This window comes from Cyprinus carpio, chromosome B19, assembly GCF_018340385.1.
Source record: "Cyprinus carpio isolate SPL01 chromosome B19, ASM1834038v1, whole genome shotgun sequence".
In the NCBI taxonomy this organism is placed as follows: Eukaryota; Metazoa; Chordata; class Actinopteri; order Cypriniformes; family Cyprinidae; genus Cyprinus; species Cyprinus carpio.
The window spans coordinates 15367543-15395281 of record NC_056615.1 but is presented as its reverse complement, the minus strand read 5'-3'; the positions used below and the strand labels follow the sequence as shown (position 1 = coordinate 15395281).

General features: G+C 38.1%; 1 protein-coding gene and 1 long non-coding RNA gene across 51 annotated transcripts in view; one reads left to right on the top strand and one right to left on the bottom strand.

Moving 5' to 3' along the window:
- Positions 1-1217: 1217 nt before the first annotated feature.
- LOC109111211 (CLIP-associating protein 2) overlaps positions 1218-27739 on the bottom strand; it is a 50269-nt gene continuing 23747 nt past the window's right edge. For 3 of the 50 annotated variants that reach the window (XM_042745824.1, XM_042745862.1, XM_042745861.1), the window contains 34 exons: positions 27201-27346; positions 26822-26957; positions 26666-26736; positions 26114-26173; positions 25940-26017; positions 25694-25861; positions 25559-25596; positions 24773-24937; positions 24449-24469; positions 22851-22955; positions 22265-22291; positions 21691-21717; positions 18180-18347; positions 17909-17950; positions 17092-17199; positions 16175-16237; positions 15583-15689; positions 14727-14750; positions 14345-14592; positions 14167-14230; positions 13384-13440; positions 12769-12771; positions 11582-11745; positions 11393-11471; positions 8955-9098; positions 8668-8811; positions 7294-7400; positions 7021-7171; positions 5979-6180; positions 5695-5888; positions 5461-5589; positions 5164-5370; positions 3243-3359; positions 1218-2330 (listed from right to left, as the gene is read on the bottom strand). In XM_042745824.1, coding sequence (XP_042601758.1) covers positions 2241-2330; positions 3243-3359; positions 5164-5370; positions 5461-5589; positions 5695-5888; positions 5979-6180; positions 7021-7171; positions 7294-7400; positions 8668-8811; positions 8955-9098; positions 11393-11471; positions 11582-11745; positions 12769-12771; positions 13384-13440; positions 14167-14230; positions 14345-14592; positions 14727-14750; positions 15583-15689; positions 16175-16237; positions 17092-17199; positions 17909-17950; positions 18180-18347; positions 21691-21717; positions 22265-22291; positions 22851-22955; positions 24449-24469; positions 24773-24937; positions 25559-25596; positions 25694-25861; positions 25940-26017; positions 26114-26173; positions 26666-26736; positions 26822-26957; positions 27201-27346 — 3654 coding nt within the window. In that variant the 3' untranslated portion in view covers positions 1218-2240. The remainder of the gene's footprint in view (positions 2331-3242; positions 3360-5163; positions 5371-5460; positions 5590-5694; positions 5889-5978; positions 6181-7020; positions 7172-7293; positions 7401-8667; positions 8812-8954; positions 9099-11392; positions 11472-11581; positions 11746-12768; positions 12772-13383; positions 13441-14166; positions 14231-14344; positions 14593-14726; positions 14751-15582; positions 15690-16174; positions 16238-17091; positions 17200-17908; positions 17951-18179; positions 18348-21690; positions 21718-22264; positions 22292-22850; positions 22956-24448; positions 24470-24772; positions 24938-25558; positions 25597-25693; positions 25862-25939; positions 26018-26113; positions 26174-26665; positions 26737-26821; positions 26958-27200; positions 27347-27739) is intronic. The other 47 variants (XM_042745825.1, XM_042745832.1, XM_042745834.1 and 44 more) reach the window with 47 other exon arrangements.
- Positions 1804-25546, top strand: LOC122140807. Its single transcript, XR_006157385.1, has 2 exons — positions 1804-1925; positions 25515-25546. It is a non-coding gene; the product is annotated as an uncharacterized LOC122140807 (long non-coding RNA).

Here is a 27739-nt window from a genome sequence, read left to right as displayed (position 1 = left end):
TGAGACATTTTGAAATGTCATGCCAAATATTGGCTCATTTTGGATTTCATGAGAGCTACAGTATTGCTAACTGTCCCAACTTTTTTGGAATGTGTAGCTGCTACACATTCCAAAAAAGTTGGGACAGGTAGCAATAAGGGGCCGGGAAAGTTAAATGTACATATAAGGAACAGCTGGAGGACCATTTTGCAACTTATTAGGTCAGTTGGCAACATGATTGGGTATAAAAAGAGCTTCTCAGAGTGGCAGTGTCTCTGAGAAGTCGAGATGGGCAGAGAATCACCAATTCCCCCAATGCTGCGATGAAAAATAGTGGAGCAATATCAGAAAGGAGTTTCTCAGAGAAAAATTGCAAAGAGTTTGAAGTTATCATCATCTACAGTGCATAATATCATCCAAAGATTCAGAGAATCTGGAACAATCAGGTTCTGTTTTTTTTTGGAATTTGGTTCTGTGTGTGTGTTTTTTTGTATTCGTTTTTGTGTGTTTTTTTTTTTGTTTAAACAGTCCATATTACCAAAGAAAATTTGTCAAATGTTTGGATCCCATTAAATTTTATTATGGACAAAAATTATTTGTATACTATTCAAAATATCTTCTATGTTCCACAGAAAAAATAGTAAAGGTTTGGAATGACATGATGGTGAGTAAATGATGCCAAAAGTTTCAATTTTGGGTCAAATAACCCTTTAAATCATAACTCATTTGTTGTACTCATTTTCAAGGTACAAAGGTGGCATTTGTGACCCTGGACCACAAAACCAGTCATAAGGGTCAATTTTTTAAAATCGAGATTTATACATCATCTGAAAGCTGAATAAATAATCTTTTCATTGATGTATGGTTTGTTATGATAGGACAATATTTGGCCCGAGATACAACTATTGGAAAATCTGGAATCTGGGGGTCCAAAAAATAAATAAATAAATAAAATAAAAATATTGAGAAAATCGCCTTTAAAGTTGTCCAAATGAAGTCTTTAGCAATGCATAATACTAATCAAAAATTAAGATTTGATATATTTATGGTTAGAAATTTAAAAAATATATCTTCATGGAACATGATCTTTACTTAATATCCTTACTTACTTAATTTTTGGCATAAAAGAAAAATCGACAATTTTGACCCATTCAATGTATTGTTGGCTATTGCTACAAATATACCTGTGCTACTTAAGACCAGGGTCACATTTAGAAAAATAACAAGGAGACATTTAGTTCATTACTGTACATTTTCTTTATTTTAATTTCATTGTTAGCACAGTTCTAGAAATGCAGCGGGAAGAAAGATAACTTCCTCACGGGGGAGAGAGACTGACACTACAGGAAAGAAGTGACAAGACAGTTGCGGCATTTGGATGCGTAAATACATTTCTTCAAATTTCCCATCAGAGAAGAATGACACTATGCTACTTTAAAGAATCCACACACCCTCAGGACATCACAAGATCTTCTTGAATATTCCTTTGTTATGGTATATATAGATACATATTACCTATGTGGTGTGGTATCACGTTTCCTTGCTGCGATGAGAATCTTGGGTGTGCGGGGCGACTGACACGAGGCCCGCTAAGCAGTGTACGCAACCAGATAAAAAGGTTCAGATTTATTCATGACATGCATAAAGCCAAGCAAAGTATGTCTTATAATAGAGCAAGCTGGACCAACTGCTCACTGTTATGAACTGATATGATCGTTAATATTAATCTATAGTGAGCATTAAGGAACATTAATGACACGTCACTCAGACCAAGAAGTTTTGAACTTCATCTTAAAAATCTGAGTTTCTCAAAAGCTCTTTGATAAAAAGAAACAATTTCCATGTTGCACAAAATGACACCCACGACACCCCCCTCTTTCTGCTGGGTTTCCACCTTCCCCGTCTGACACACACACACACACACACACACACACACACACACACACGTACACACAATCTTCTCATTAACAAGGCAACAAAACTACATCAGCAGTCCACAACCTGTGCCACAGATAGCGGTTTCTCAGACATGCACACGGAGTGACAGTGATCCTAGTTAGGAGGAAGAGTTTCAGTCCGATGCCGCTCCTCAATGCATATCCCACTGGAAGGTTTTGTGGGGCCGGAGGAGGGTGTCCAGCAGTGTAGGTGCATGCGACTTTGTGTATCTGTAGGTAAGCGTGTGTAGGTGTGAGTTAAAAAGCCAGCTAGGGTCCCCCTGCACTAAGAGAGTGCTGTAGTTCTGTATGGTGACAGCACGGCTACAGGCCCTGCCCTCCCATATCTGAAGACTGGTCACTTCCGCCAGAGCCGCTCTGAGCTCGCTTTATGTACAAATTCAACAGTTTCAGCTGGGAAAAGAGAGAATGTACATATCATAGACGTTTTGAAATATAAAACCGAGAGATATTGAGAGTAACTCTGCGTTTTAATAGTATCTGTTGTTGTATTGAAAATTTTTTATGGTTGCTCTGCTAACAACGCTGGAGAAAGATTCGTGGACGCTCTGACGTAGATCAAATGCTTATCTTGTATTTAAAAGGGCCGCAAAGCACACAAGTTTGTTGATCTTATGCAGACTAACCACAATGAGGGTAACGTTATAAGTTAACCTCATTAAATATTGTTGTGGATGAAGTATTAAGATCCTTTACCTAATAATGTATAAAGCACTCTAAAAATACTCTGATGCAAGTAAAAGTCATGCACTGAAAATGTTACTTAAGTAAATATAATCAAGTACAAACATTACTTAATGTAAGTATAATCAGGGAAATTTGTTTAAAAGTAAACTGGGACTATTGTACTATTATTTATTATATCATTAGATTATTATTCCTATAATGTTACTGCACATCAGCAACTCACCAGGAACACAAACAATCTCAGACACCTTGGCCCACGTATAATTTTTTTCATTTATGTCCCTGTACGCAAACAGAGAGATTATTGCAAACCCGCCACAGCAATAATCAACTTCTCCTCCATTTTGCTTGGGAACTAATGTGGTTAGAACCAAAGTTTAGGCTGCGTTCTCTGGAATCCTCTTAAGTGGTGGACTTCTACGTTCTGATTGGTTGAATCGTGTCATAGCTCATTACCATAAAGTTGCCCTGATTTCAACTCTCCTCGACGCTCTCAACGTCCAAGTCTTTGAAAATGAATGACTTCCGGCCACTTTGATGCTCTCAACGGCGGCGGTGTGAAAGCACAGTAAGGCGGAAAAGAGAAGGGGTTGGGTTTTGCCAGAGGAAACGGCTCACCTTGCTGCCGGACAGCTGGCTGAGGTGAGGTTTCAAATCCTCTCCAATGACAGCATAGATGGCCACAAGGCAAAATACACACGCCTTTCGTACACTGCTCTCAGAATCATCATAACCCTGCAAAGAAGAGCAAAAGATAATTAAAACGAGCAGGGCACATCATAGCCAAAAGCTTATAACCTTACAAAGAGGCTTAATATTAGGGTAAGTCAATGTATTTTGTTTGTTTCTAAATACGTCAACTAGGGAGTGTAAAAGGGGGTTATATTATGTATAAAGTCAACTATTAAAGTTTGATAGTATGTTCAACAGCATCTAGAACAGACAATCTGTGTCCTGACATGCCATGAAGTATGTAAAGTCATTAACTGGAACTTTATATGTGAAATATATTTTGCTATACTATTAGAAATAAGAATTGTGAAAAATTGAATAATTCCAGTTCTGAGTTTCTTAAAAATTTCAGATTCCTTAATGGTAAAGTACACTGAATTTAAAGGGATAGTTTACTCAGAAATTAAAATTCTGTCATCATTTACTCGGTTATATTTACAGTGTTGTCGCCTTGCGTCGGCAGCATCAGGACCAAAAAAGCTGTGATTGAACACACTGCACAGTCTACAGCCGACTGCAAACTAACACATGCGTTCTGTGCCTGCGTCAGAGGAATTAACTGTCTATATCAGCAGCTATCAACAGTATATATTCATCGTTTAAAAGGAGAAACTTAAACAAGGATATAAGAGATATATCCAGATACATGAAATGTAAACAAAGCAGCGCTTGCTTACCATTTTGAATATCAGTAACGTTGTTAACTTTATTTTAAGCGGCTCATGTTATGAAAATATTCATATATTGGAATGCTTGGGAAAGATCACGTAACATTAGAACAGTCTTGTGTATAGTATTATTATATAGTGCTCGTTTTCTCACTGACTTCAACTGTATGGACAAAAAAACACTAGGGTATTTTATATTCCAGAGAAAAAGCAATAAATGATGACAGAAGTTTATTTTGGGTGAACTCTCCCTTTTAGTCTCACAGTTGAAAGCTGTTTAAATGGCAAAAAATGATGACTCTAACTGATTATCTCTATATCACCACAAGGAAACAAGAGTTGGACCACACTAGTTGTGCTGGACTTTTAGATTCAATAAAATGAACCAAAAAAACATGTTCTGTAATCAGATTACACTGATTATGCTGTCGCACTATAGATGCAATATTGGCATCATGGTGCCTTTGAGTATTGCAGGAAAACTATGTATTTTAGTACAGTATTCCATCCACAGCAGCATAAGAACACACACGCAAGAACCATTGATCACACATCATTAAATTCCAGTATTTTTTTTTTTTTTAATAACAGTTTATTAGAAACTGCTCTTGCTTCCGTACTCCATTCACACAGCTTGAGCTCAGTAAGATTTTTTAATGAAATAATTTTCTTACAAGGCTGCATTTCTTAAATCACAAATAAAACAAAACAGTAATATTGTGAAATATTACAATTTCAAATAACTAGTTTCTATTTTATTATATTTTAAAATATAATTTATTCATGTGATGGCAAAGCTGAATTTCAGCATCATTACTCCAGTCTTGAGTGTCACATGATCCTTCAGAATTCATTCTAATATGCTGATTTGCAGCACATGAAACATTTATTATCATCATCAATGTTGAAAACAGTTTTCCTGCTTCATTATTTACCATGATATAAACTTTTTTCAGGATTCTTTGATGAATAGAAAGTTAAAAAGTAAAGTTTAAACAGTATTTATCTGAAATAGAAATCTTTAGTAACATTATAATTGATCAATTAACAGCATCCTCGCTGAATAACAGTATTCATTTCTTCTTTAAAAACAAACCGTACTGACCTCAGACCTAGTGTATGTAAAATACAGTATTTACCTGTATGAGCCCAGGGACGATCTCAGGGAGCATTTGAAGGAGACCCTCTTTGGGAAGCCGCTCAATGACTTTGTTGAGCATCTTGATGGCAGCTAGGTTGATGGGGTAATCAGCCGACTGGATGATGGGGCACAACACCTTAATACACTGATCGGGACTTATTGAGGTCGCCAACATAGACGCTGCCTCTTCTGCAGCCCGTACCACCTGATACAGAGACAAAAGGACATTTTGTGTTTAGCTTCGGTCTGAGCTGTCAGTCTAACATGCTTCAAGTGTGCGTCAAGGAGCCTGGACCTCTTTGTGTGGGTCTTTATGTGCTTCCAGGGTCTTCATAATGGTGAGTTCCGCATAGTTTTTAAAGCGCCACGGCTGTCGGTTCAAGATCTCCTTCAACACCCGCAGTGCTAATGCCCGAATGACATGCTGAGAGAGAAAAATAAAGATCAGCAAGTAAATAAGATGCATTTGGTTGTCCTCATGATTCAGATTAGAGTGCGTTTAGAGCAGCGAGTGTATGTTTGCATGCACCTCTCCATCCCCGAGTGTTTCTAGGAGCAGCAGGAGGATGGTTTTGAAGTGCTCGTCCCAAACATGCAGTTGTGTTTCTCTGATCAGCCGCATTAGCTCACACAGTGCGGATTTCCTCTCTTCCACCCGCTCACTGTGATTCGAGAGCTCCTTCAGGAGCTCAGCAACCACCTCAGACTGGTCCACGCCACTATCTGTAACACCACCAGCAGAAAGGAAGTCAGACCCACACATGTGCCACACATTTCACAAAGCAGCTACAAGTAGCTATGGAAGTGCTTTACCATCGGTGAAGGACTCAGCATCTTGGTCTGCATCTTTCAGGCTTTTATTGAAAGGAGAAGAGGTGAAGGAGGTGTCAGAGTAGCTGACTGGTTGGTATTCCTTTGTTGGGCGGGGACTCGAGGAGAGGAGTGGCATAGTATTTAGCAGAGAGGTCTTGTTATCCAGCGCCGTCCGACCAGAGTCTGTGGGCTGATCACCACCCTGCACAGAGACACATTCATAACACATCTGTGTTATAGCTTTATTACACAGCTCTCTGAAATACTTCATTCCAACTGGTCAATCTCAATGGTGAAAATTCAAAAATCATGAGTGCTTAACTGTATGAGTGGTGTCATATCTCTTTTTATACAAACAAGTTGGTATATCAAAATTGCAGTGTTATTTTGTTATTACTTACATGCTATTAAAGTGTTTCTCAGTATTTTGAAATAGCTTTTATTTTTACAAAAAAAATTTTTTCCCCCCAAATAATTCCATACGATATGAGAAAAAACCCATAAAGGAATATTCCATAATTTTATTAGTATTTAAATGTAATAAAAAATGTAATAATTTAATTAGTATTTAATAGTACTAACATTTGTAGTCCAATTTATTTGCTTTTATTTTAAAAAACAATGGTAATTTTACCACACGTCAACACTTTTTTTTTTTTTTTTTTTTACCACATTCCACTATTTTAACATGTTTATGAGTGATCCATGTAGAATTCTGTGTGGAATAAGATATTAATTAATAATAATAATATTATATATATATATATATATACACACACACATATTATATATATATATATATACACACACACATATATATATATATATATATATATATATATATATATATATATATATATATATATATATATACACACACACACACACACACACACACACACATATATGTATGCATATATATATATATATATATTCAGTTTTCATTTTGAAGTTTTAGTAATTAAGCGGTTTCGTCATTATTATTAGTTTTCTTTTAAATTTCTATTCGGCTTTAACTTTTGTCAACACTTGTCTTTCTTACCTCTTCTCCACCATCTCCATCTCTTTTTCGCGGTGGCTCGGTCATGTCCTCTTGGCTGCGGACGCTCAGGTTCTGGATGGCCTGACTGACTCCTCTCAGGGAGCTGTAGATCTCCTCAGAGTTCATGTTTTCGGTATCGTAATCAAATGCACTGTGCACACACACAAAATGACACAGGACATTAGTTATTGAGAAATGCTGAGCAAACTCAAATTACAACATTTGTGGAATGAATCTATGTCCATGTTTGTAGTTTGTGACTCAGTGGTGTACCTTGGTGAAGATGTGTTTTGTGATATGTTGGTAGGGGACGTTAAAGGGCTCGACCAACTGGCTGGTGATCTTGGAGTGTGTCGGGTGAGTGGGCTTCCCATTGAAGCCTGCAAGAAAAAAAAATTCTTAGGCTGATGATACATGGGGCAACTTTAGTCAATGTTGCTATTAAAGGGCAACCTGGTGAGACACAGGGCCTGTGATTGAACTAAATGATCCAGATAGATGGGAAAGTGCCCAAGCAACATTGCTCAAAAAAAGTTGCCCGGCAAAATAGCTCAAAAATTTGTCCCGTGTATCACCAACCTTAAGGTCATTTTACATGGAGTCCGAAATTTTCGCACATTAAATAATAAATACTACCTAACGTTGTGTAAATCACGTTTACACACTGCCTCAGAAACTTTCGTCCATCATAAACATTTGGATCAGTCTCAATTTTCTGTGTTTTTGTACCTGTAACAAGCATTTTGATAGGAAAGTATGACGAATATGAAAAGAAAAAAGAAAAAACGCATATGAAAATTTCGGACTCAGTGTATAAAGACCTTTAGTGTTGACAGAAAAGTAGTTTAGAAGTCACATCAACATGAATGTTTGGCACAAATATCTTGTCCGATTTTTGCATGTGATTTGTCTGTTCTGATCAATGTGGGGTAAAAATGCAGATGGGATGAATGAAAATGCAAATTCACTCTCTGACAGTAGGTGGCGCTTATGGAAATACAGCAAGGGCAGTGGTTTTTATTTTCTGACACTGCCACAGAGAAAAAAAGAAATCAAGCAGTATTTACACATATTCAAACAGCCATTCAGATTTTTGTATTAGCTATGGTGTTTATGAAACACACGGTCTGAATTTTTCCTGCTATTCAGTTTCAGTTAGCAAACCAGTTCAAATCAGTTTTGGAGCACCACCAAATTGCAGTTTGACGAAAAAAACAAAAAAAAACAAAAGACCCACACCATTTCCCACACCATTCCATATGATTACACAACATTTATAATAATAATAATAATATTAATAATTACAAATATATATTTATTTGATATATTTAATTATATTAAATTAATCAAAGAAATATATTAATACTGTAATAATTTCCTATTGCAAAAATACTGAATATTTATTTTAATGTAATTTACTTAGTATTTAATAATTTAATAATAGTAATACTTTTATTTACAGCTTAATTTGTATCATTTATACAAATATTTATACAATAATTTATACAAAAGATACCTACAGGTGAGTATCACCTCTATCATATTTCTATCATATTTCACATTATTCTAGCATGTTTATGGCTGTCCATGTAGAATTCTGGGTGCTATAAGACACAATACAGTGCATGTTAGTAACGTGTTTATCACCTGGGCTGTGTTGCCTGTGTTCCGTAGGTGATTCTGCAATAATTTGGTGGCTCCATCCTGAAAGGTTTTAGGCAGTGCAGCTAGAAGCATTGTGAACTCTGGTGTGTTTAGCTGGAACAGTGAGATCAACACCGACTGTGCTGCCTACAAATAAAGAACATAATTAGACCCTCAAACCAATCATCACCATCAGAAGAGAGTTAAAACAAAATATAAATAAACTGAGAGCTCACGTTATAAAGCTGAAAACACAGGAAATATAATTTGTGTAATGTCTCATCTTGTACCTTTCTGACGTCGGAGCTCTTGGGTTCAGTGGTCCACGTAATAATACGTGACACTGCCAGTCTGGTTTCGCTCGAGTTGACAAAATCCTGTGGCTCCATTTGTAGTGTGAGTGTTTCTATGTACTTCAAAATGGCCACCTTCACCTGAAACATTATCCTCGTGTTACAACTGTGCAACAAATTCAACTTAGGCATATCATGTCATTCAACAGTAACATTCACTCCAAAAGGTTTCCTTCAAACATTTGACCTCCATCACAAACCCTCCTTCAATCAAACTTTTCCACACTCAGAATCAAAACGCCATCAACGCTGCATTCCATCAGTTACAAGCAAGCACACAAAGTCACACGTTCACAGCTATTCTTAAACCATGAAATGAAGCAAGACAGCAGGAGGAAGTTGGAGAGTTAGCATGTGAGGTGTGATTGGGCTCAGCACAGCGTCCGCACAGTCTCAAGAGTATTTGTGTTGCCAGCAGGTTGTGTCCTGCCCTCTTTCAGTGACGTGCCTCTCTCTCGAACATCATGCCTTCAATAAAACAACCTGCTTCTGTCAAGACTGACTAATTAAGTTAATAACTCGGCCCTTTTCCCCCACAGGTTTTCCACACTACTTTTCAATTTTGGGGTCAGAAAGATTTTTTAAAAAAGTCTCTTATGCTCACCAAGGCTGCATTTATTTAATCAAAAACACTGTAAAAACAGTAAAATATTATTCCAATTTAAAACATCGTTTTTTTAAATTTTAATTTTCAGCGGTCATTACTCCAGTCTTCAGTGCCACATGATCCTTCAGAATTCATTCTTATATGCTTATTTGGTGCTCAAGAAACATTTCTTATTATCAGTGTTGAAAACAGTTATGCTGCTTAATATTCTTTTGTGGATATTGTGATATATTAAGGTTCTTTGATGGATAATGAAATCTTTGTAACATTACATGTCTTTACTGTCACTTACAGTAGTGTAGGTTGCCTAGATTGACTAACACTTACTTACCACTAAAACATTATCAAAATAAACAAATGACAAATGTCACGACTTTCTTTTTTAAACATGCATGCAATGGACAGGGTTCTCAAATTGTGAATTATGAGTTGAAATCTTCAGATCTATCTGTGAGTTTCTGTGGAAGAGGTAAATTCAGTAACTTCCCTTACTGTGGGTTACTTTTGAAACTGGATTTGGCAGGATTTAAGTTGAGCTAGTTCAACTGAGGGATTTTAGTTGTGGGAGCTGCGCGTTATAGAATTGCTTCCCCTGAGTCTCACTGACCTGTACTGCTTGGTTCCACACTTGGATATTTTCCTGCAGTGTGCAAACATGCCGTCGCTTTCTGAGGGGAAGCAATTCTATAGCCCTGCCCCCGTACCGGCAACAGCGCCTTTTCCCCGGCTTCAGAGAGAAAGAGGGAGAGCACATCAATGAAAAGAAGCCCCAGACAGACACGCAGATGAGGGGACAGGAGGGAAAATTGGACAGGATGCGATATTAAGTAATAGTGCTGAAAAAAGATGGTGAATGTGAGGCAGGTGAAGGGGAGATGGTTCTTTGCATGTGTGGACATGGTTTGTCTTTTGGACATTTTTTTTTTTTTTTTATCAATAATGGTCAACACTGGATACTTTTACGTGTTGAATTCCTTTAATTTTACATTTAGACTACCATTGCTGTCATCTAACTTTGTAAATTCAGCAACCTACAGTGTTGTAATTTAAAACATGAATTCATGAAATGCATGACAATGACAAACTAAAGATAAAAAAATAAGTCAATTCAAAATATGAATAAATACAAAAATAGTAAAAAAAAATAAAATAAAAAAAAAACCCTGTTCCCTTACCAACTAAATTGAAACTAAGTTACTTTAAGTATTAAAACTAAAACTAAAATAAAAACATAATGAAGCTATATACAAAAATTATAAAAATGGCACATGAAAAATTTAAGAAAATAAAAAAAGACTTAAAGCCAATACAAAATATTAATAAATAATATAATACTATATAAATAATGCAAAAAATACACTAGCACCCTATCAGTAAAAAACTAAAGTATATTTTGTATTGTAGTATCAACTGAATTATTCATTCACAAATTTGACAATGCATTAGCAATGCAACAACTAAAACAGTGGCTCTTCAGATTCAGCTGAGGCGCAGGAAACACTGTGAGGTAGAGGTTGGAGATTCTTATGCAAGGCAAAGTCCTTGTGGCTTGCATGAGATTTTATGGAGGGATAACAACAACCTGAGAACACTGACCCAGTGCATGACATCCTGAAGAAACTCCAAAACAAGCACTTAAGCAAGACCTGGCAGCCGCAATCCATGTTACTTTACATTCTCTGACACCAGCATGTTGCACGACATTATCAAGCCTAGTCGCTCATCCACACAGTGAGAGAAGATAAAGTGTCACCAAATAAGCACTTACCTTTAAGTTGGGTGTCTGTGTTTGGTCAACTGTGAATCTCATTAGGATAGTGAACTGTAGATCATTCGGGAAAGATTCTCTGAAGAAAAACACAAGAAATGAATAAACTCGTGCACCAAAATCTGTGGACACTTCGTATCAGAGCATGGCAGAAATAATGCATTCCAGTTTTTCCATATTATGACATACCTTGTGACGTCTAGGGCTTTCTGTACTTTGGCTTGTACTGAGCCGAGCAGATCTGCTCCCATTTTCTTCAGCAGTTGTGTGAGCAGTACAAAGAGCCAGTCCTGCAGATCCTCCTTATGAACTGCAATGAAGTCCACCAGTGTTTCCAAAAACATGCTGAACACCTGTACAAACACCATCAGCAATATAGACATCAGAAATATACAACAGCAGCTATATCAATAAAAATACATTAACAAAAACACATGACCACAAAAACAATCAGTTTCGATTCATGCATTCATCTCACTCAGTCAAAGGACATTTGTTGTTCATTTGTTAGAGTTAATGGTGCAATGTTTTTGTCTCCCAGTAGGAAAATGTCTAAGTAGTGCCAATGCCATCACCCACCTTCACTTAAAACTGTGATACACAAGATATAAAAGCTTCTATATAAATTCTGATTTGACTCCAACTGAATAGCATCAGTTAGTAAAGAAACCACACTTTTTATAAAAAAAGTAAATCGGAACAGCATAAATGTCATGATACACTGTCATCATGATCGTCTCTATTTAATTAAAAGTGATGTAGGGAAGTTATATAAAATAGATAGATATGGGGAAATTTAAAGTAAGCAGAAATCGACTGGTTCGCAATATTTGATAAAGTGTTTCCAAATGGCACACTATTCAGCCTGCGGTTTATTTTTGTTTGATAAAGGCACTACTTAGTTATTTACCTACTTGGGAATTTCAGAAGATTTGCCCCTTTAAAAACGAATACAATGTAGAAATTACCAAAACTGCATGCTATTTGTTACATTACAACCAATATTGTGAAAGATCAAACATCCAAACTACTGATGTTTACAATATAGACACTTTTTAGATATTTGTGATTAGTTAACAGCAAAGCCACAGATTATTAGCAGGATCAAAAATATCTTTGTGATCTGTTAGGTGTCACATTTTCATCATCCATCATTCATTCATCATATTACGGATTAGTACATTAGTAAAGTAGACTGCACTGTTAATGCTCAGTTCCCAAACACAGCCAAAAACTGAATAAATGCTTCCCAGCTATTTATTAGAGAAGCATCTATACACAGTTTATGTATACCGGCATTGCATAAAAACAAACAAGTAGTCAAAAAACAAACAAACAAAAAAAAAAACTTTTGCACAAAAGTTAACCACACTTACTCTCTACAGTTCCACCACAGGGTAAGGCATGGAAAGAAACAAACACACTGGTGAATGTCCGTAAAAAGATATAAAAGATAAATTCTAACCATTTGCAATACCATAAAAATGATTAAATACATTAAAATTAAGTTTAACATTTAAACATGTTATGATACTGTATTAAAAGGTTAATTCATCCCAAAATGAACATTCTGTCATCATTTACTCACCCTCACGTCATTCCAATCCCTTAAGAATATATGTACAGCAATCATGTCTCTTCAGAAGACTTGGATTAAACCACTTAAGTCTGCATTCTGTATGCATTTGGAATGACATGAGGGTAAGTAAATGAAGACAGAATTTCCATTTTGGGGTGAACTAATCCTTTAAGGAAAGGATTCAAACACTAGAAATTAAAAATAAGGCACCCTTTTGAAACAAGACCACTATAGACCAATTTAAAAAGGGGGGAAATGGAATGAAATCCATAAGCATATTTTGCTATTTAAATATCCACACTTTTAGTTATCCACATAAAAGGATCCAGGGTTTTCCATACCCCTGAAGAAAAGCTTGGGTGGCTGTAGAATGTGATTGTGTTGGGCAGGAGTGTGAGAATGACTTCTGTACCTTAAAAGAGGCAGAACTGATACCGGATTCTGCCGTGCCGAAGCCTCTGGAATCACGCTGCAAATCAAAAAAAGGGGCGGGCCATGAGCCATGAGCCCAGTAATCAGATAAATGGGGCGGAGTTACGGCCTACCCGACAAGATACAGAATGCCAGAAGGAGTTTCCAGGAGAAAGAGAGACACCTCAAACGCGGGTTAGTCTGTGTGCGTGTATGACTGGGCTGTCAATTCATCCAACAGTTTATGACTACAATTTTTAAGAATTATTTAATTTTATATAGAAAAGACACTTGAAACACCAGCGCTTACACTGAAATCCTACAAGGCTATAATGAACTTTCACATTCTCTCATGTTCTTCATAATGCTCAGAGATTTGCATGAAACTTTTTTTTTTGGGAATTGTGACAGTCCCAGTGTGTGTATGCGTGAATGCAAGCAAGAAAGGAAGGAAAGCTACAGAGGAAGTTTGGACGTCGGGCGTTACAGTGGTTGAAAAAAGACCAGCGAGCTGTCTAAAATCAGAAATCCACTCAAACCAAACCATGCGATTAGCCACGGTCTTCAACCCCAGAGTTAGTGTGCACTGCACATGCCTGAGAGTGTGGATCTGTGTGTCTGTGGCGAGAATACGGGCTGTGGGTGAGGCAGAATCCGATACAGTCAAGCGGTTTTGTGTGATGCAGTTCATGCTGGAGTATGTCTTGCAGGAGTGTGTGTGTGTGTTCGTGTGTGTGTGTAGTGTAAGTGTGTTCTGGAGCTTGAAAGCGGCAAACGAAGGTACCTTGCTGTGTGGGTCTGCAAACATCCTTGTGAAAATTTCGCACAACCTCTTCAGCTCAACACGGCTGAAACAGATAGAAAGAATAAATTAAACACTTTCACTGAACATGAATCAGTCCATTTAGGAAAGCAAGAATATGAAAAACAGTCACAACTTATTTTGTGTTCGAATGGGTTACCTGAGAGTTCGTTGGGTTTTTAACAATGCTTGCAATCCCATCAGCCCCTCTTTTCTCTCAGACCAATTGGCAGAGGCACAGCGATTGAGGACTTCGGCCACATCCTCAGTCTGCCGCATATATGTTGGAATGCTGCCATTCCGGGAGCTGTACGAACGCTCGGAACACGCGCTGGAGGCATCGCTATTCGCATCATCATCCGAGTACATCCCATAGGCGTCATACCGCCGCCGAGCTGGTTTCTTCTGTTAGAAACAGACATCCAAATTAGAATTTTAGGTATAAAGTAAACACTGAGACAACATAAAAAAGAAAGACTGTGAAAATTTAAATTTACATAATTTTACTGCAGAGAGAGAGACAGAAAGCCAGACAGACTAACCTTGCCCTGCATATCTCCTAATAGCTGTCAGCATTGTTAAGAAAAGCCAAAGGTTAAAGCATGAGTTAAAGACAGACATTTAGCACATAATACACTGGTTAGGTTAATTTTGTGAGTACAGTTTTTTCTATAAGTTTGCATACCCCTTGCAAAATCAGCAAAATGTTTATAGCTTAAAATAAACTGGTATGCATATGACACTTATGACATATATAGTGATGTCAAAAGTGAAATATCCATACCAGTTGATTTTTTAATACACAAAATTATGGGATCAGTAGGATTTTATAATCTTTTATTCTTCTTTAATAGTATTCTTATTCTCACCAAGGCTGAAGTTATCTGATCACAAATACAGTAAAAACAGTGGTATTGTGAAAAAGTATTACAGTTTAAAATAACCATTTTTTTATTTTAATATATTTTAAAATGTAACTGATTTGATATGAAATTTTCAGCAGCCATTAACGTAAACTTCAGTGACACATAATTCTTTCAGAATTCATTCCAATATGCTAATCTGCTGCTCAAACATTTATTATTATCAGTTTAAAACTGTTGTGGTGATTAATATTGAAATAAAACCATGAGACATTTTTTGTATTATTATTTATTATTAGTAGAAATGTTGTGCAACAATGTAAAAGTCTTTACAGTCACGTCTGATCAATTTAACTTACTGCCCTTGAACTTCTGAAAGGTGTGTATAAACAAATGAATCAGATAAATGATTCCTCTTTTTAAAACTTCCAAAAGTCAGATTCTGGGTATGTAATTGTTTGATGAAAGGGTATGTAAACTTGTGTGTGAAAAGGGTGTAAGCAGAGTTCCCATATGTGTCTGTATATATTTTTACCAGGGCATCAGCCAGGGCTTCCTCCACGTCCGATCCTGTGTTCAGCACTCTCATGGCACTAACTGAGGATGAGAGACGACTGGACTGAGACATACCCAACCCAGAACCTACAACACACATCACACATTTTACAAATACATGCACAAATACATTTCCAAACAAAAAACTTCATGCAGTGATCTGATCAATACTGAGAAATCAATTAAAACATAATTCACCAATAATATGGATACTGACATTAGAAAACCAGAAACAAATGATTACCAGTAATGAAATTTAACCACAAATGCCAATTCAACAACAACAAAAATTCCAAAAACAAGAACACACATAAAAAACACTTGGGTTAAATTCAGGGGAAAAAAAAGATAGGTTACTGTAAAAGATGTTCCACATGAATCTACTTGAATATGGTTGTTAAAAATGTAATGGGAGGAACAGCTGTTATGAACACTAAACTTAAAGCATGCAGGTCTGATGGAGGCTAAACTGAAAGCAGCAGAAGGATGAGATGAAAAATTCAAAAACTGACAATGACTTAAAAAAAAAAAAAAATTGAAAGAGTCCTGTGCCGGCTGGGGTGACAGTTCACCTGCTGCCCCGAAGGCATCTGGGGCATGAAGAGCACCAGTTGAGCGAGAATAATGCCGGGATGCTGCAACACACACACACACACAAGAATGCAAACAAGCACACATACGCGTAAATAACCAGGCAAGTGTTAGAGCTCACCAGAGAAACTCCCAATTAGCAGTAATGTGAGAATGTACCATCACCAACCACACACATGCCCCGCTGTGACACACACATTTCACACACTTCAAGTGTCAACGCTCAAGGGTATTAGTCCAGTTCTGCTTGTGTTCTGCACAACACCAGGAATATTTTCACACTTGGGCACCCCTCAAAAAAGTTCTTCTGAATTACCTAACCTCAAAAATATTGCTGGCACCAGAGTCTCTATCTTAAATTTTATTATCCTCATTCCACTTTGAAGTTTGTGCCTCTCAAAACAAACTTGAATTTGTATTTTTTTGTGTATTAAGAAAACTGATGACCATTAGGGTTATTTCTAATATTTCCTGTCTGTGGTTTAACATAATTTTTCTCTGGTGTGCTGTATTTAAGGACCTCAGATGAAGCTTGTGTCATCATTCATCAGCAATGTTTACTATGCAAGATGAGGCAAAAAAAACAAGGCCAGGAGAAAACTGCTTCCTGACCAAGCTGGACCATGTGTGGGATATTTGTAATTCATGTGCTTGCAGTGCTGTGGATAACTGTACAAACATTCCTGTTTGGTAGCTACAAAAACACTGATGCTACCAAAGAGTCGAGCAAAGAGCAAAATGTGCAAATGTGCAGAAGCTTGACTTCCAGTTTCAAATTAGGTGGAGGACGACACGTATAATTTTTCAGCATGGCATGATTTTGTCTAATCATTTTAGGCCCCTGCTGAATTGAAGCTGATTGGTCCTGATAGATGAAATGGTTGCCGTGGTTACTCACCGAGCGGCGTGAAGGAGCGCACAGGGCTGGTGTCTCTGCTGCTCTCTCGGCTGGCCTCACGACTGCAGCCCTGACTCACACTAGGCCGTGGTATACGACTACCCCTCGCTGACCCACCCCCAAGAAAACATATCAAGACAAGAGCAGAGAGAAAAAAACAGATAAAGAAGAACAGAGACACTGAAAGGTATAACAGACAGGTAAGGTAGGAGCAACAGAGAAAGAAAAGCTGTAACAATTGCAAAAAGTTTTTCTAAGCACTGAAACTACAATAGACTTAACTTTTTGAGAAAAAAGGGCCCAATACAGAGCCCTGAGGAACCTCACAGAAAAAGGAAGACAAACAACAAAAACACTGACATTTGTACTAATTTCTAGAGTCCATGCACAAATTCCACATTAAAGGAACTAATAAGAAAAGAGCAGACATTTAGTGACAGGGGAAGAACAATTAGAAGGTTTAGAATTACAGGGTGAATGCTAATAAATGGGAGGTGGAAGGTCAGGATCTTTGCTTTTATATTCTGTGTCTTAACCAATGTTCAGCGTTCATCTGCATTCATGAGATGGACTTTATTCATTCACTTTGCAAAGAGCAGCACCAAGCTGTGGGGTTTTACATCACAGCAGACAAGGGAAGACCCAGCAGGTTAATGTGACAGCATGTTCTGCTTTCCCAAAGCAGCGTGTTACACGCAACACAGCACAACCTCCAGCACGAAACACCAATAGGATGAAAGCCCCAGCTCAGACAGGCAGATGGATTATCATTATGGGATGACTGGCGGAGATCAAGGGGAAAAAAACACCAACATACCTCCTTTTGATCCATTGTAGATGTGGCTGATGTTTGAAGGAGCTTTGATTGAAAGAAAACATTTCAGTTTTGGTAAGAACGTTATCGCCTTTTTATGTGAAGGCCTACTGAAGTCTCACAGCCAATGTGCAATTGCAACACTTTTGCAACTTACGCCCCCATAGATTCAATGGACACTGATTGATTAAATAAATTATTTTATTCATCAGAGAGAAAACATAACTGAGGAGATCATCAAGACAGAAGACCACAGATAGAAGCCTGTGCTTACCAACAGAGAGGCGGGTGGGGCTGGAGTCTCGACTGCAGCCTTGACTGCGTGGGATCCGGCTGCGACGATGGGACCCCGGAGCTGCACTCACACGCTGAGCTCCTGTACTGAGTGTGCTCAGAGCTGTGCTGGTCAAAACCCGGCCTGGGGAACCCGAGCGAGAACCCGCTGTAAATATACAGAAAACAAAAACAGAAGTTTTGTGAGCCTAAAAAAACCCATTGGAAATGTACATCTTCCTAACGATAAATGTTTTTATATGCAGACATTAACACAAACAGCATTAAATATATATATATACAACAAATAACACACAATACAGACTGTCCACTAATGCCAAACTTAAATGTCACCAACAAACTAATAATCAAAGCTATGCTGACATTTTTGTTGTTTATCCAGACAGCAATAATTTACATTACAATAACAATCACAGACACAGATGACAGTTTGACATAGAAGTGCTAGTGCTGTGATTCTGATTGTGTTCGAGAAAAAAAGGGAAGAATGAGGTTTCCCTAGTGAACAAGTGAAAATGTTTCTATCACTACAAACTAGGGGTGTTCCGATCAGGATTTTTGAGGCCGATCACAGAAAGCAGTATCTGCCGATCCGATCACTGATACCGATCTTTTTAAAGCCTTCTTTTTATAATGTAGAATTACTTATAGTGATGATCCAATCAAGATTTTGACATTTATTCAGAGCCTGAATTTCATTTTTGAAAATGAATTCCTCTCTTAGGTGACTCTTGTGAGAGGATTTTTTTTTCAGAATCAGGAAATGATATTTTTTTTTTTTTTTTTTCATTTGAGGGGTGAAGGGGGATTTTTTCAAAAATATTTCTCACCTAGATGTTTGATCATGCACTGTATTTTTGTTTTTACAATTGTGTAATTGTTGCACAATAGCTTACTCAGCGCAAGCCTGTTTTTGTGAGCTGTACGTGAGGTTCACACATGCTCTGTTTGCAGTGCATATGCAGTCCATTTGTGGTACAGAAGCAGCACAGACTGTGCTTTCACAAAGGAGTCTGCTCCTGATCCATGGCTGTTTACCACAAACACAACATTTATCCATTATTTTGATTTTAAATTCAAACATTGCTACCTAAAATGCTTTTTCAACATTGTGATTTTTTTTTTTACACAGTACAGTAATACAATCTTTCATCAATTATTCAGTGTTTTTTACTTTTAGATTTATATATTAAGTTGCTAAAGCAAAACATTTAAACTACTTTTCTTACATTATCACAAACATTCTAAATTAAAACTTACCATTGACAGAAACAGTCAGCTCTACTGCCTTTTCTTTTGCATTTAAATCTTTATTACAAGCAATCCTGTGGTTCATAAAGAACTTTAATTAAGAACTTTAAAATTATTTCCTTGTTTATCTAAAAGTGCTCTTTTCCTTTAAACCTAGCCAAAAAAACATAGCCTATTTGTTGGCTGTGAACCACAGCAGAATATAATTATATGCATTTATGGTGTAATTACTACATTGTGTCAATGCATGTTCATATTTACCGCAAACAATGCACTGTTACTTTAATTCAGCACGTGCAGCGCAGCAAAAAATAGACTCGGTCCGGAAACAATCTTTGCACTGCTGCAGACGCACTGCTCCTAAACGCACTGCCAGACTGCAACCGTGTTTGCAGTGTAAACGCTTTAATCCATTAACATGTGCGCGGAAAAATATGCTCCACATACGCACTGCAAACGGAGTAAGTAGGCTGATTTATACTTCTGCATCAGACATACGCCGTAGGATGTGCGTCGGTTTTCATTTATACTTCTGCGTTGTTGTACCCGCAGACCACGGCAAAAGCTGAAGAAGCAGCAGCTAGTCGGAGAAGCATCAGCTGTGACGGTGGAAAATAAATATCAAAGAACAGATCATTTATTTAAAGCTACAAAAAAGAGATAACAACGGAACTGCAGATGATGGTATTCTTTCAATCTCCACAAGGACTTGTACCATTGCAGAACAACTGTTTGTCGCAGACAACCAAGTGATGTAATGTTAAATTTTTTCATAAATTATAAGACACTTGTTCTTTGATTTGTTTTATTTTGTAACATTAAAATATCTAAAAGTTCAAAACACACACACAAAACTCAAAATACATATGGAGGGAGGGGTACTAGCAGACCAATCACAGTGCTTGCAGTCCGCGTAGATTTGACGTGCTGTGACATTTTTGGAGAGGTGCACATCAGGCTACGCCGCAGCCTAAACGTACAATGCACAACCTACGGCGTAGCTACAGCGTAGTTTTGACACAAAGGTATAAATCAGCTTTAATGTGAACCTGACATTATTATGTGTTTGCGCTGCAATGTGCATGAGTGCATGGTCTTAAGGAAAGCGCGTGGGGTAAGAGTTGAATGGTTTAAACGTGCAATTTGTAAACTTTAGTGATGATATGACACTGCCTCAAGTGTTGACTGTGCAGTATGCAGCTTGCTTATAGTGCAGACGCGATGTGATTTGAAGCCATTTGCATTTTGAGTGAGAAAGAGAGCGTGCTGTGATTCACTCATGCTTTTTGTGAAATTATCTCTCACAGAAACTTTTTCAAATTACTTTATCAGTTATTTAATGAAGAAATATGAATTGTACCTCACCTAAAGCATTACAGTTATTTCACCCGTGCCGGACAGAGACTGAGATGGTGCAGCTGCATGTCATGCCAAACCTCTCACGGCAGGCGTGCCATCAGCTTGAGATCGGTTTTATGAGATCAGCCTTTTTAGAGACCGCCACACAATCATCCCAAAGCGAATATTGGCCGATTGTGATCGGCAGCCGATCAATCGGAGCACCCCTAATACAAACTCTACACAAACACAAATGAACATGCTCACGCTGCACTTTGACACACCAGCGACCAAATCATTACATTTCCCTACTCAGTGACATGAAGTAGGGGTGGGCGATATGACCAAAATCTTGTGTCACGGTAATAATACACGCCTCACAATAATTATTTTTGCTGAAAATTCAAGCAAATATATTTTAAATCGTAACACAATTATTTATTTTTTGTTAATTTAGTGGCTTAAATGCTTTCAATGTGAATGGAACATCTTACTTTATTTACCTTGATAGACACAATTACAGAAACTTCACATTACATAATACCAAAGATTTTTTTAAATTGCACCACATATATTGGAATCGTGTAGCAGATTCCAAAAAGAAGCAGAATCTGTATTAAACAATTTATATATACCGTCATACCGCCCAGCATTAAAGTGAGGCTTAACAAATTATTCACAGGTTTGAAGAGAGAAAAAAAAACACCATACAAAGTAATCCAAGCAACACACCCTCCATGCAGTGAAGAAAGTGGGGGCTGATGGGAAAACCCATGCCATCCCCCCCACACCCCCATGAACCAGGTCCAGGGAAGATGTAAGACTAGAGGTTGGAGGCCCACAGGATGGGAGTGACTGGACTAAGTGAATGAGCGACAGGTGAAATATGTTGAAAATCTTACCACCAACTGGGGTAGCAGACTGTGATCCTGAGCCAATGAGGGGGGAGGATTAGGGAGCAGGGTGGGTCCAAGAGACCCATTGGGTGGGAGGAGGAACAGCATATTAAACGAATACAAATGCATTATGAGGAAAAACATGCAGTCAATGTGTTGTTTTGACACACCGTACAAATGAATAAAACGATCAGCTTGCAAATAAAAACATCAGTATGAGACGCGCACATAGATTCAAAAAGCCCTGCAACAGCATCGCAACTGACGTGACTCCACAACATCACCATGAAGGCACAAAAGATGAAAAACATCATGGCTGTGTTTGCCACTGCTTTAGTTCCATCAATACTCTCAATATGTTTAAGCAGCCCAGGCTGCCCAACATTACCGCTAAACTGATGTGTCTGAGAGCTTGTGTTTCTACACGCCTGCAGGCAGAAATGGACTGATACCATCACACCCAAGTGAAGACCACACAGCATGCAGGCCACTCAACACATAAAACGTTTGCTCGCTCACAAACGCTCACACACGTTTGCATGAACTAAACACACTCGCCCACAATGTCAGACGAGGGTACCTGGCGTGCAATCAGAATCGTCGGAACCTAGAGGCACAGAAACAGTTGGAGGAGCTGTGGGTTACATCCTTGGAGCAGGATGACTCCTGATAATCTTTTACGTACACACACACACACGCATGTGACAATGTGTGTTACAGCACGTGGTGTGAAGATGGTTTATAGTCATGTTTCACTGCATGCTAGCCATATGTGTAGAAAAATAGCACTGAGTCTTATTTTTCCTAAATAAATTAATACTTTTATTACTCAAGGATGCATTAAATTGATTAAAAGTGGCTTAAAAAATATTACAAAAGTGCATAAATGCATGATAGGAATGCATAATAGAAATTTAAAAAATTATAAAATTTGTGCATGGATGATTCCTGGGGGTTTGCAGTCAGTACAATCCTCTACTGGCAAATATTTTGCACTTAAATTTAAATTTTCATGAAAGCGGTGTTATTTTAATATAGTGTCTTTATGGTGTGGTACGTGAGCAAAACAAGAACATAGGTGTGTAAGGAACAGAATATAATATTTATCTACAATATTTGTACTTCTTCACTGTATATGTATGAACACACAGTGTGTAGGTACTTACGTTGTGACTGAGACGCCATCTTTGATCTGGTCCGGCCTCTTGAGTCCACCTGACTGCTGCCCATGCCAGAAGCCTTTGATAGAGTCTGCTTTGTCCGTAGTCGCCCTGGAGAGAAACAAACATGCTGTAATAGTTCAGGTCAATCATGGAAACTTACTAATTACTAATAAGAGATTTACAGAGTGTCTCGCTGGCCCTCCAAAAACACCCACTTGGGGCCAGTCCTTTGATTGAAGGAACATATTAATGATTGAAGACAGGACAGAATGGACAGAGTAAGAGGAGAGGTAAGGGTGATTTTTTATGAAGCAATTTAACTTGGCACAACCACAAAGCTGAAAGGCGGAGGAGTCATATTCTTGCGATACCACATGCCACCAGCAGACGGCAGCAGCGCTACATCACACACAATGAGCTCCACCCACTGTATGTGAGAGGATCAGGCTTCCTATTAAGCCTACTAAACACTGAAAAAACTATAACGAAAAGCAAACAACTTTTCACCGAGCGTAATTTAATACAGATCAGAGACACATAAATAAATCACCCCAAAATCCTGATCAACGATTCAAAGACAAACAGTAGGAAAGCGTGAGTTACATGAGCAGAAAGGAAGGCTGATAGAAAGAGGGAGAGGGTTAGTAAAAGAAAAGGGGAAGATGAAGAAGAATGGATGAGCTAACGGCAGACGATCTTACCGTACAATCCTCTACTGGCAAATATTTTGCACTTAAATTTAAATTTTCATGAAAGCTGTGGTTATTTTAATATAGTGTCTTTATGGTGTGGTACGTGAGCAAAACAAGAACATAGGTGTGTAAGGAACAGAATATAATATTTATCTACAATATTTGTACTTCTTCACTGTATATGTATGAACACACAGTGTGTAGGTACTTACGTTGTGACTGAGACGCCATCTTTGATCTGGTCCGGCCTCTTGAGTTCCACCTGACTGCTGCCCATGCCAGATGCCTTTGATAGAGTCTGCTTTGTCCGTAGTCGCCCTGGAGAGAGAAACAAACATGCTGTAATAGTTCAGGTCAATCATGGAAACTTACTAATTACTAATAAGAGATTTACAGAGTGTCTCGCTGGCCCTCCAAAAACACCCACTTGGGCCAGTCCTTTGATTGAAGGAACATATTAATGATTGAAGACAGGACAGAATGGACAGAGTAAGAGGAGAGGTAAGGGTGATTTTTTATGAAGCAATTTAACTTGGCACAACCACAAAGCTGAAAGGCGGAGGAGTCATATTCTTGCGATACCACATGCCACCAGCAGACGGCAGCAGCGCTACATCACACACAATGAGCTCCACCCACTGTATGTGAGAGGATCAGGCTTCCTATTAAGCCTACTAAACACTGAAAAACTATAACGAAAAGCAAACAACTTTTCACCTAGCGTAATTTAATACAGATCAGAGACACATAAATAAATCACCCCAAAATCCTGATCAACGATTCAAAGACAAACAGTAGGAAAGCGTGAGTTACATGAGCAGAAAGGAAGGCTGATAGAAAGAGGGAGAGGGTTAGTAAGAAAAGGGGAAGATGAAGAAGAATGGATGAGCTAACGGCAGACGATCTTACCATCCTTATCAGAGGCATCATCTTAAGCCAAAGAAGAGAGAGAGGAGCACAGCAAACCAGTTAGAACAAAAGACACAAACATACTCAACAGAATCACACAACCGCACACACACACACACACACACACACACACACACGCACACGCACGCACGCACGCACGCACGCACGCACAGGTAACCTTAAAGAATTAAGAATTCTTCACTTCAGTTCCTATCGCGTGTGGTAGAAAAGAGCGGAGAGCCTGTATATTCACATGTATGAGTTCTGCAAATTCATAAGTAAATAACATCTGGTAAAACTGCATCAACTTTATGTGGCTCCTACCGAGAGATGCGTATGATCCAGGGGTCAGGCCTGCCGTGACTCGGCCCGCCCCTCCAACCTGTCCGCTGTGTCTGACTTTAGCACCGGCGGCTGCGTTGACATCCACATCACTGCGGGAACGCTGCAAAGAGCCTGGAGATCCTGATGATTTTGAACCAGCAGGCACTAAAATAATAAACATAATAATTTTTACATTTATATTTTTTTTTTGAACATTCTCACTGTGAACCAGTATTGTTTCAGTATTTATATCCCAATATTTATTGATATTTCAAGGCTTTTATTTTTATATTTCAGCTTTCATTTTACTTCTATTAACTGTTATGTGCGTTTACCATTTTTTACAATATTTCTATTTAACTTTTTTTTAAGTTCTTATATGGTCGTCTTATTTCAATTAACAAAAATATTTAGATTTCGAAATAAGTTTCATTTTTATTTAACAATAGAAACCCTGCTGTAGAACATGTGACATACATGGATAATCACATACTTTCACATACCATCACATATTAAAGTTAAACATCCTGTGCTCTCACAAACAAACTTAAACAGCATTTTGAAAATTCCTTTAGAATTTTTATTTATGGAATATTTGTACTTTAAAATTAAGTAGTTAGGTTAAAGAGGTATTTAAAATGGGTTAAAAGTGTCAAATAAATTGTCAGGACCTAAAATATTATCTTTTAACCTAAAAGATAATTCAAAAATTACATTTTTATATAAAAATAGATTTTTAAAGACACACACACACACACACACACACACACACACGTAAGGTCTCACCTCTGCCTGGAGCAGCTGACCACTTTGACAGCGGCCGACTGTGAAAAAGAAGAGAAAAAAACAGCTCTTTTTCAAATTCGCTGTATACTGGTTGTCTCTGGTATAGTCAGATGAAGACTAGTGAGATATTCTTACTTAAGGCTTTCTTGGGAACTGGAGGACGAGCGATCCGACTGTGGCAGGGACGCCACGCTGCCCGAGCTCTTTAGACACGACTGAAGTGTCTTCTGATAGGACGGTTCTAATGAGTTATAGAGAGACTCTGCCTCCACAGGGAAATGAGCCCGCAACCCCCAGTATGCCCTGAGAGAGAGCAACATAGGAGATGAAACACAACAGGAAACAACAAAATACATGAAGTAATTTGAGGACAGCACTCACTTCCTGGCCTCCACTCGAGCCTCTGAGTCTGCATCTCTGATTCCCTTCTTAATACTGTCCACCAACACAGCCACATGCCTGAGACACGGAGGAAAGAGAAAGGGCAGTTACATAGTGCAGCTTTGGCCTTTTAACACCAGTAGGCAGCTCTAGTTCAGCCTGCTGTGGTGGTACCTCTCCAGAGAGTGAGTCTGCCATTCCTGCAGCAGAAGATCCAAGAACTCATAACAGTGCCTGACAAGACAGAGAGAGGAAGAAAGTGATTCAGTAATGAATGTGCTCATTATGTCTGTAAACTTGCAAAGCGTTAAGAAGGCCTGGGAGATAAATTCAATATTCACAATATATTTATAAAAACTGCAATATTCAGCTGTTGGAAATATAATATTTAACAAAATCATAATGTGCTTTTTATTTAGCCAGTTACATCTCTCAAAGACTGTGCAGGCAGACTAGATTCCTGACTTGCAAGTATGAACATGATAAGACACTTAGGCTGTCTGGTTTGATCCTCATTAGCAAAAGAGTTGAGAAGTTTGACTCATTTCCAAAAATCAGATTACTCAAGATTGATTATTGATGATAATTCTTTCAGGTTTTACTTTTTATATTAAAGAAAAGATCAAAAGTAGCAGTTATGTCTTACATTGTTAGAAAGATTTCTATTAAAAAAAAAAAGGTCTTTTGAACCAGCTGTAGTGTGTTGAAGTATTTTTAACGTCTCACCTCCGGACGGACACAGACTTTGACGTGCAGTTACCAGTGATGAGAGGAATCAGACGTGGGACATGAGTGTGCTGAAAATACAAAAACATACTGTCAAACACACAGACACTCAGTGCAGTCAGACTCAACAAACTAATGCACACCACTGCTTCTCACCCGTATGATGATGCGTATGGCTGCTGTGCCAGATGTGGCCATCACTTTGGCACAGTTAGGGATAAGATTGAAGAGCACTGGAACAATGGCCTCTGCTCCATGATCAAACTTATTCCCTAATAGTGTGGAAAGTTGCCTGCAAAGACACAAACATAAATTGGTGTTTTTTTTCACAATGAAGAAAAAGCAACACAAATCAAAATTCATTTGACTGGAAATGGGAATTGCTTTGCTCTAGTCTAAAAGCTTGTCACCTCATTGTCTCCAGCCCTTAATTAAGTGGCTAATGGAACACAGATCTTAATAATCTACATACAATGCACAATGTTCTAGTGCCAGAGATTTGAGTGCACATTGTTTAAGTCAATTAGACACTCACGCCACCGTGATGCAGGCCTCCCGCACCACCTGAGAACGCAGGTCTTTTGCCGACAGCTTAAATGCGCCATCCAACAGACGCAGGTGCTGGTAGAAACAATCATAGTCTGCTGCCCCGGCAACTAGCAGAGATCGGAATTTCTTTAGCTGTGGAGGGAAAGGGAGGAGGAATGAGACCACATCAAAGAGGGTTTGTCACAAATGAATAGAAATGCATAAGCAAAACTAGATAAAAGCCAGGAAACTTCTGACAATTCCATAAAATGTTGAATGAAGGTTTAAAACATGAAGTGTAAACAAACTATATGTATGGTCACAAAGAAAACTCTAGGTCTGGTGCATCCTAATGACATGACCTCTTGAACTTCTTCATTGTCATGGGAAGCACTAATAACAGCACAATTTATTTATTTATTTGTGGACAATTTATCCATGCATGTATTTCTTTTTTCATGTATTTTAGCCTTGTAATGTTTAATCAAAATGCCATAAACAGGGCTGTCAATAATGATTATTTTGGTAATCGAGTAATCAGTTGAA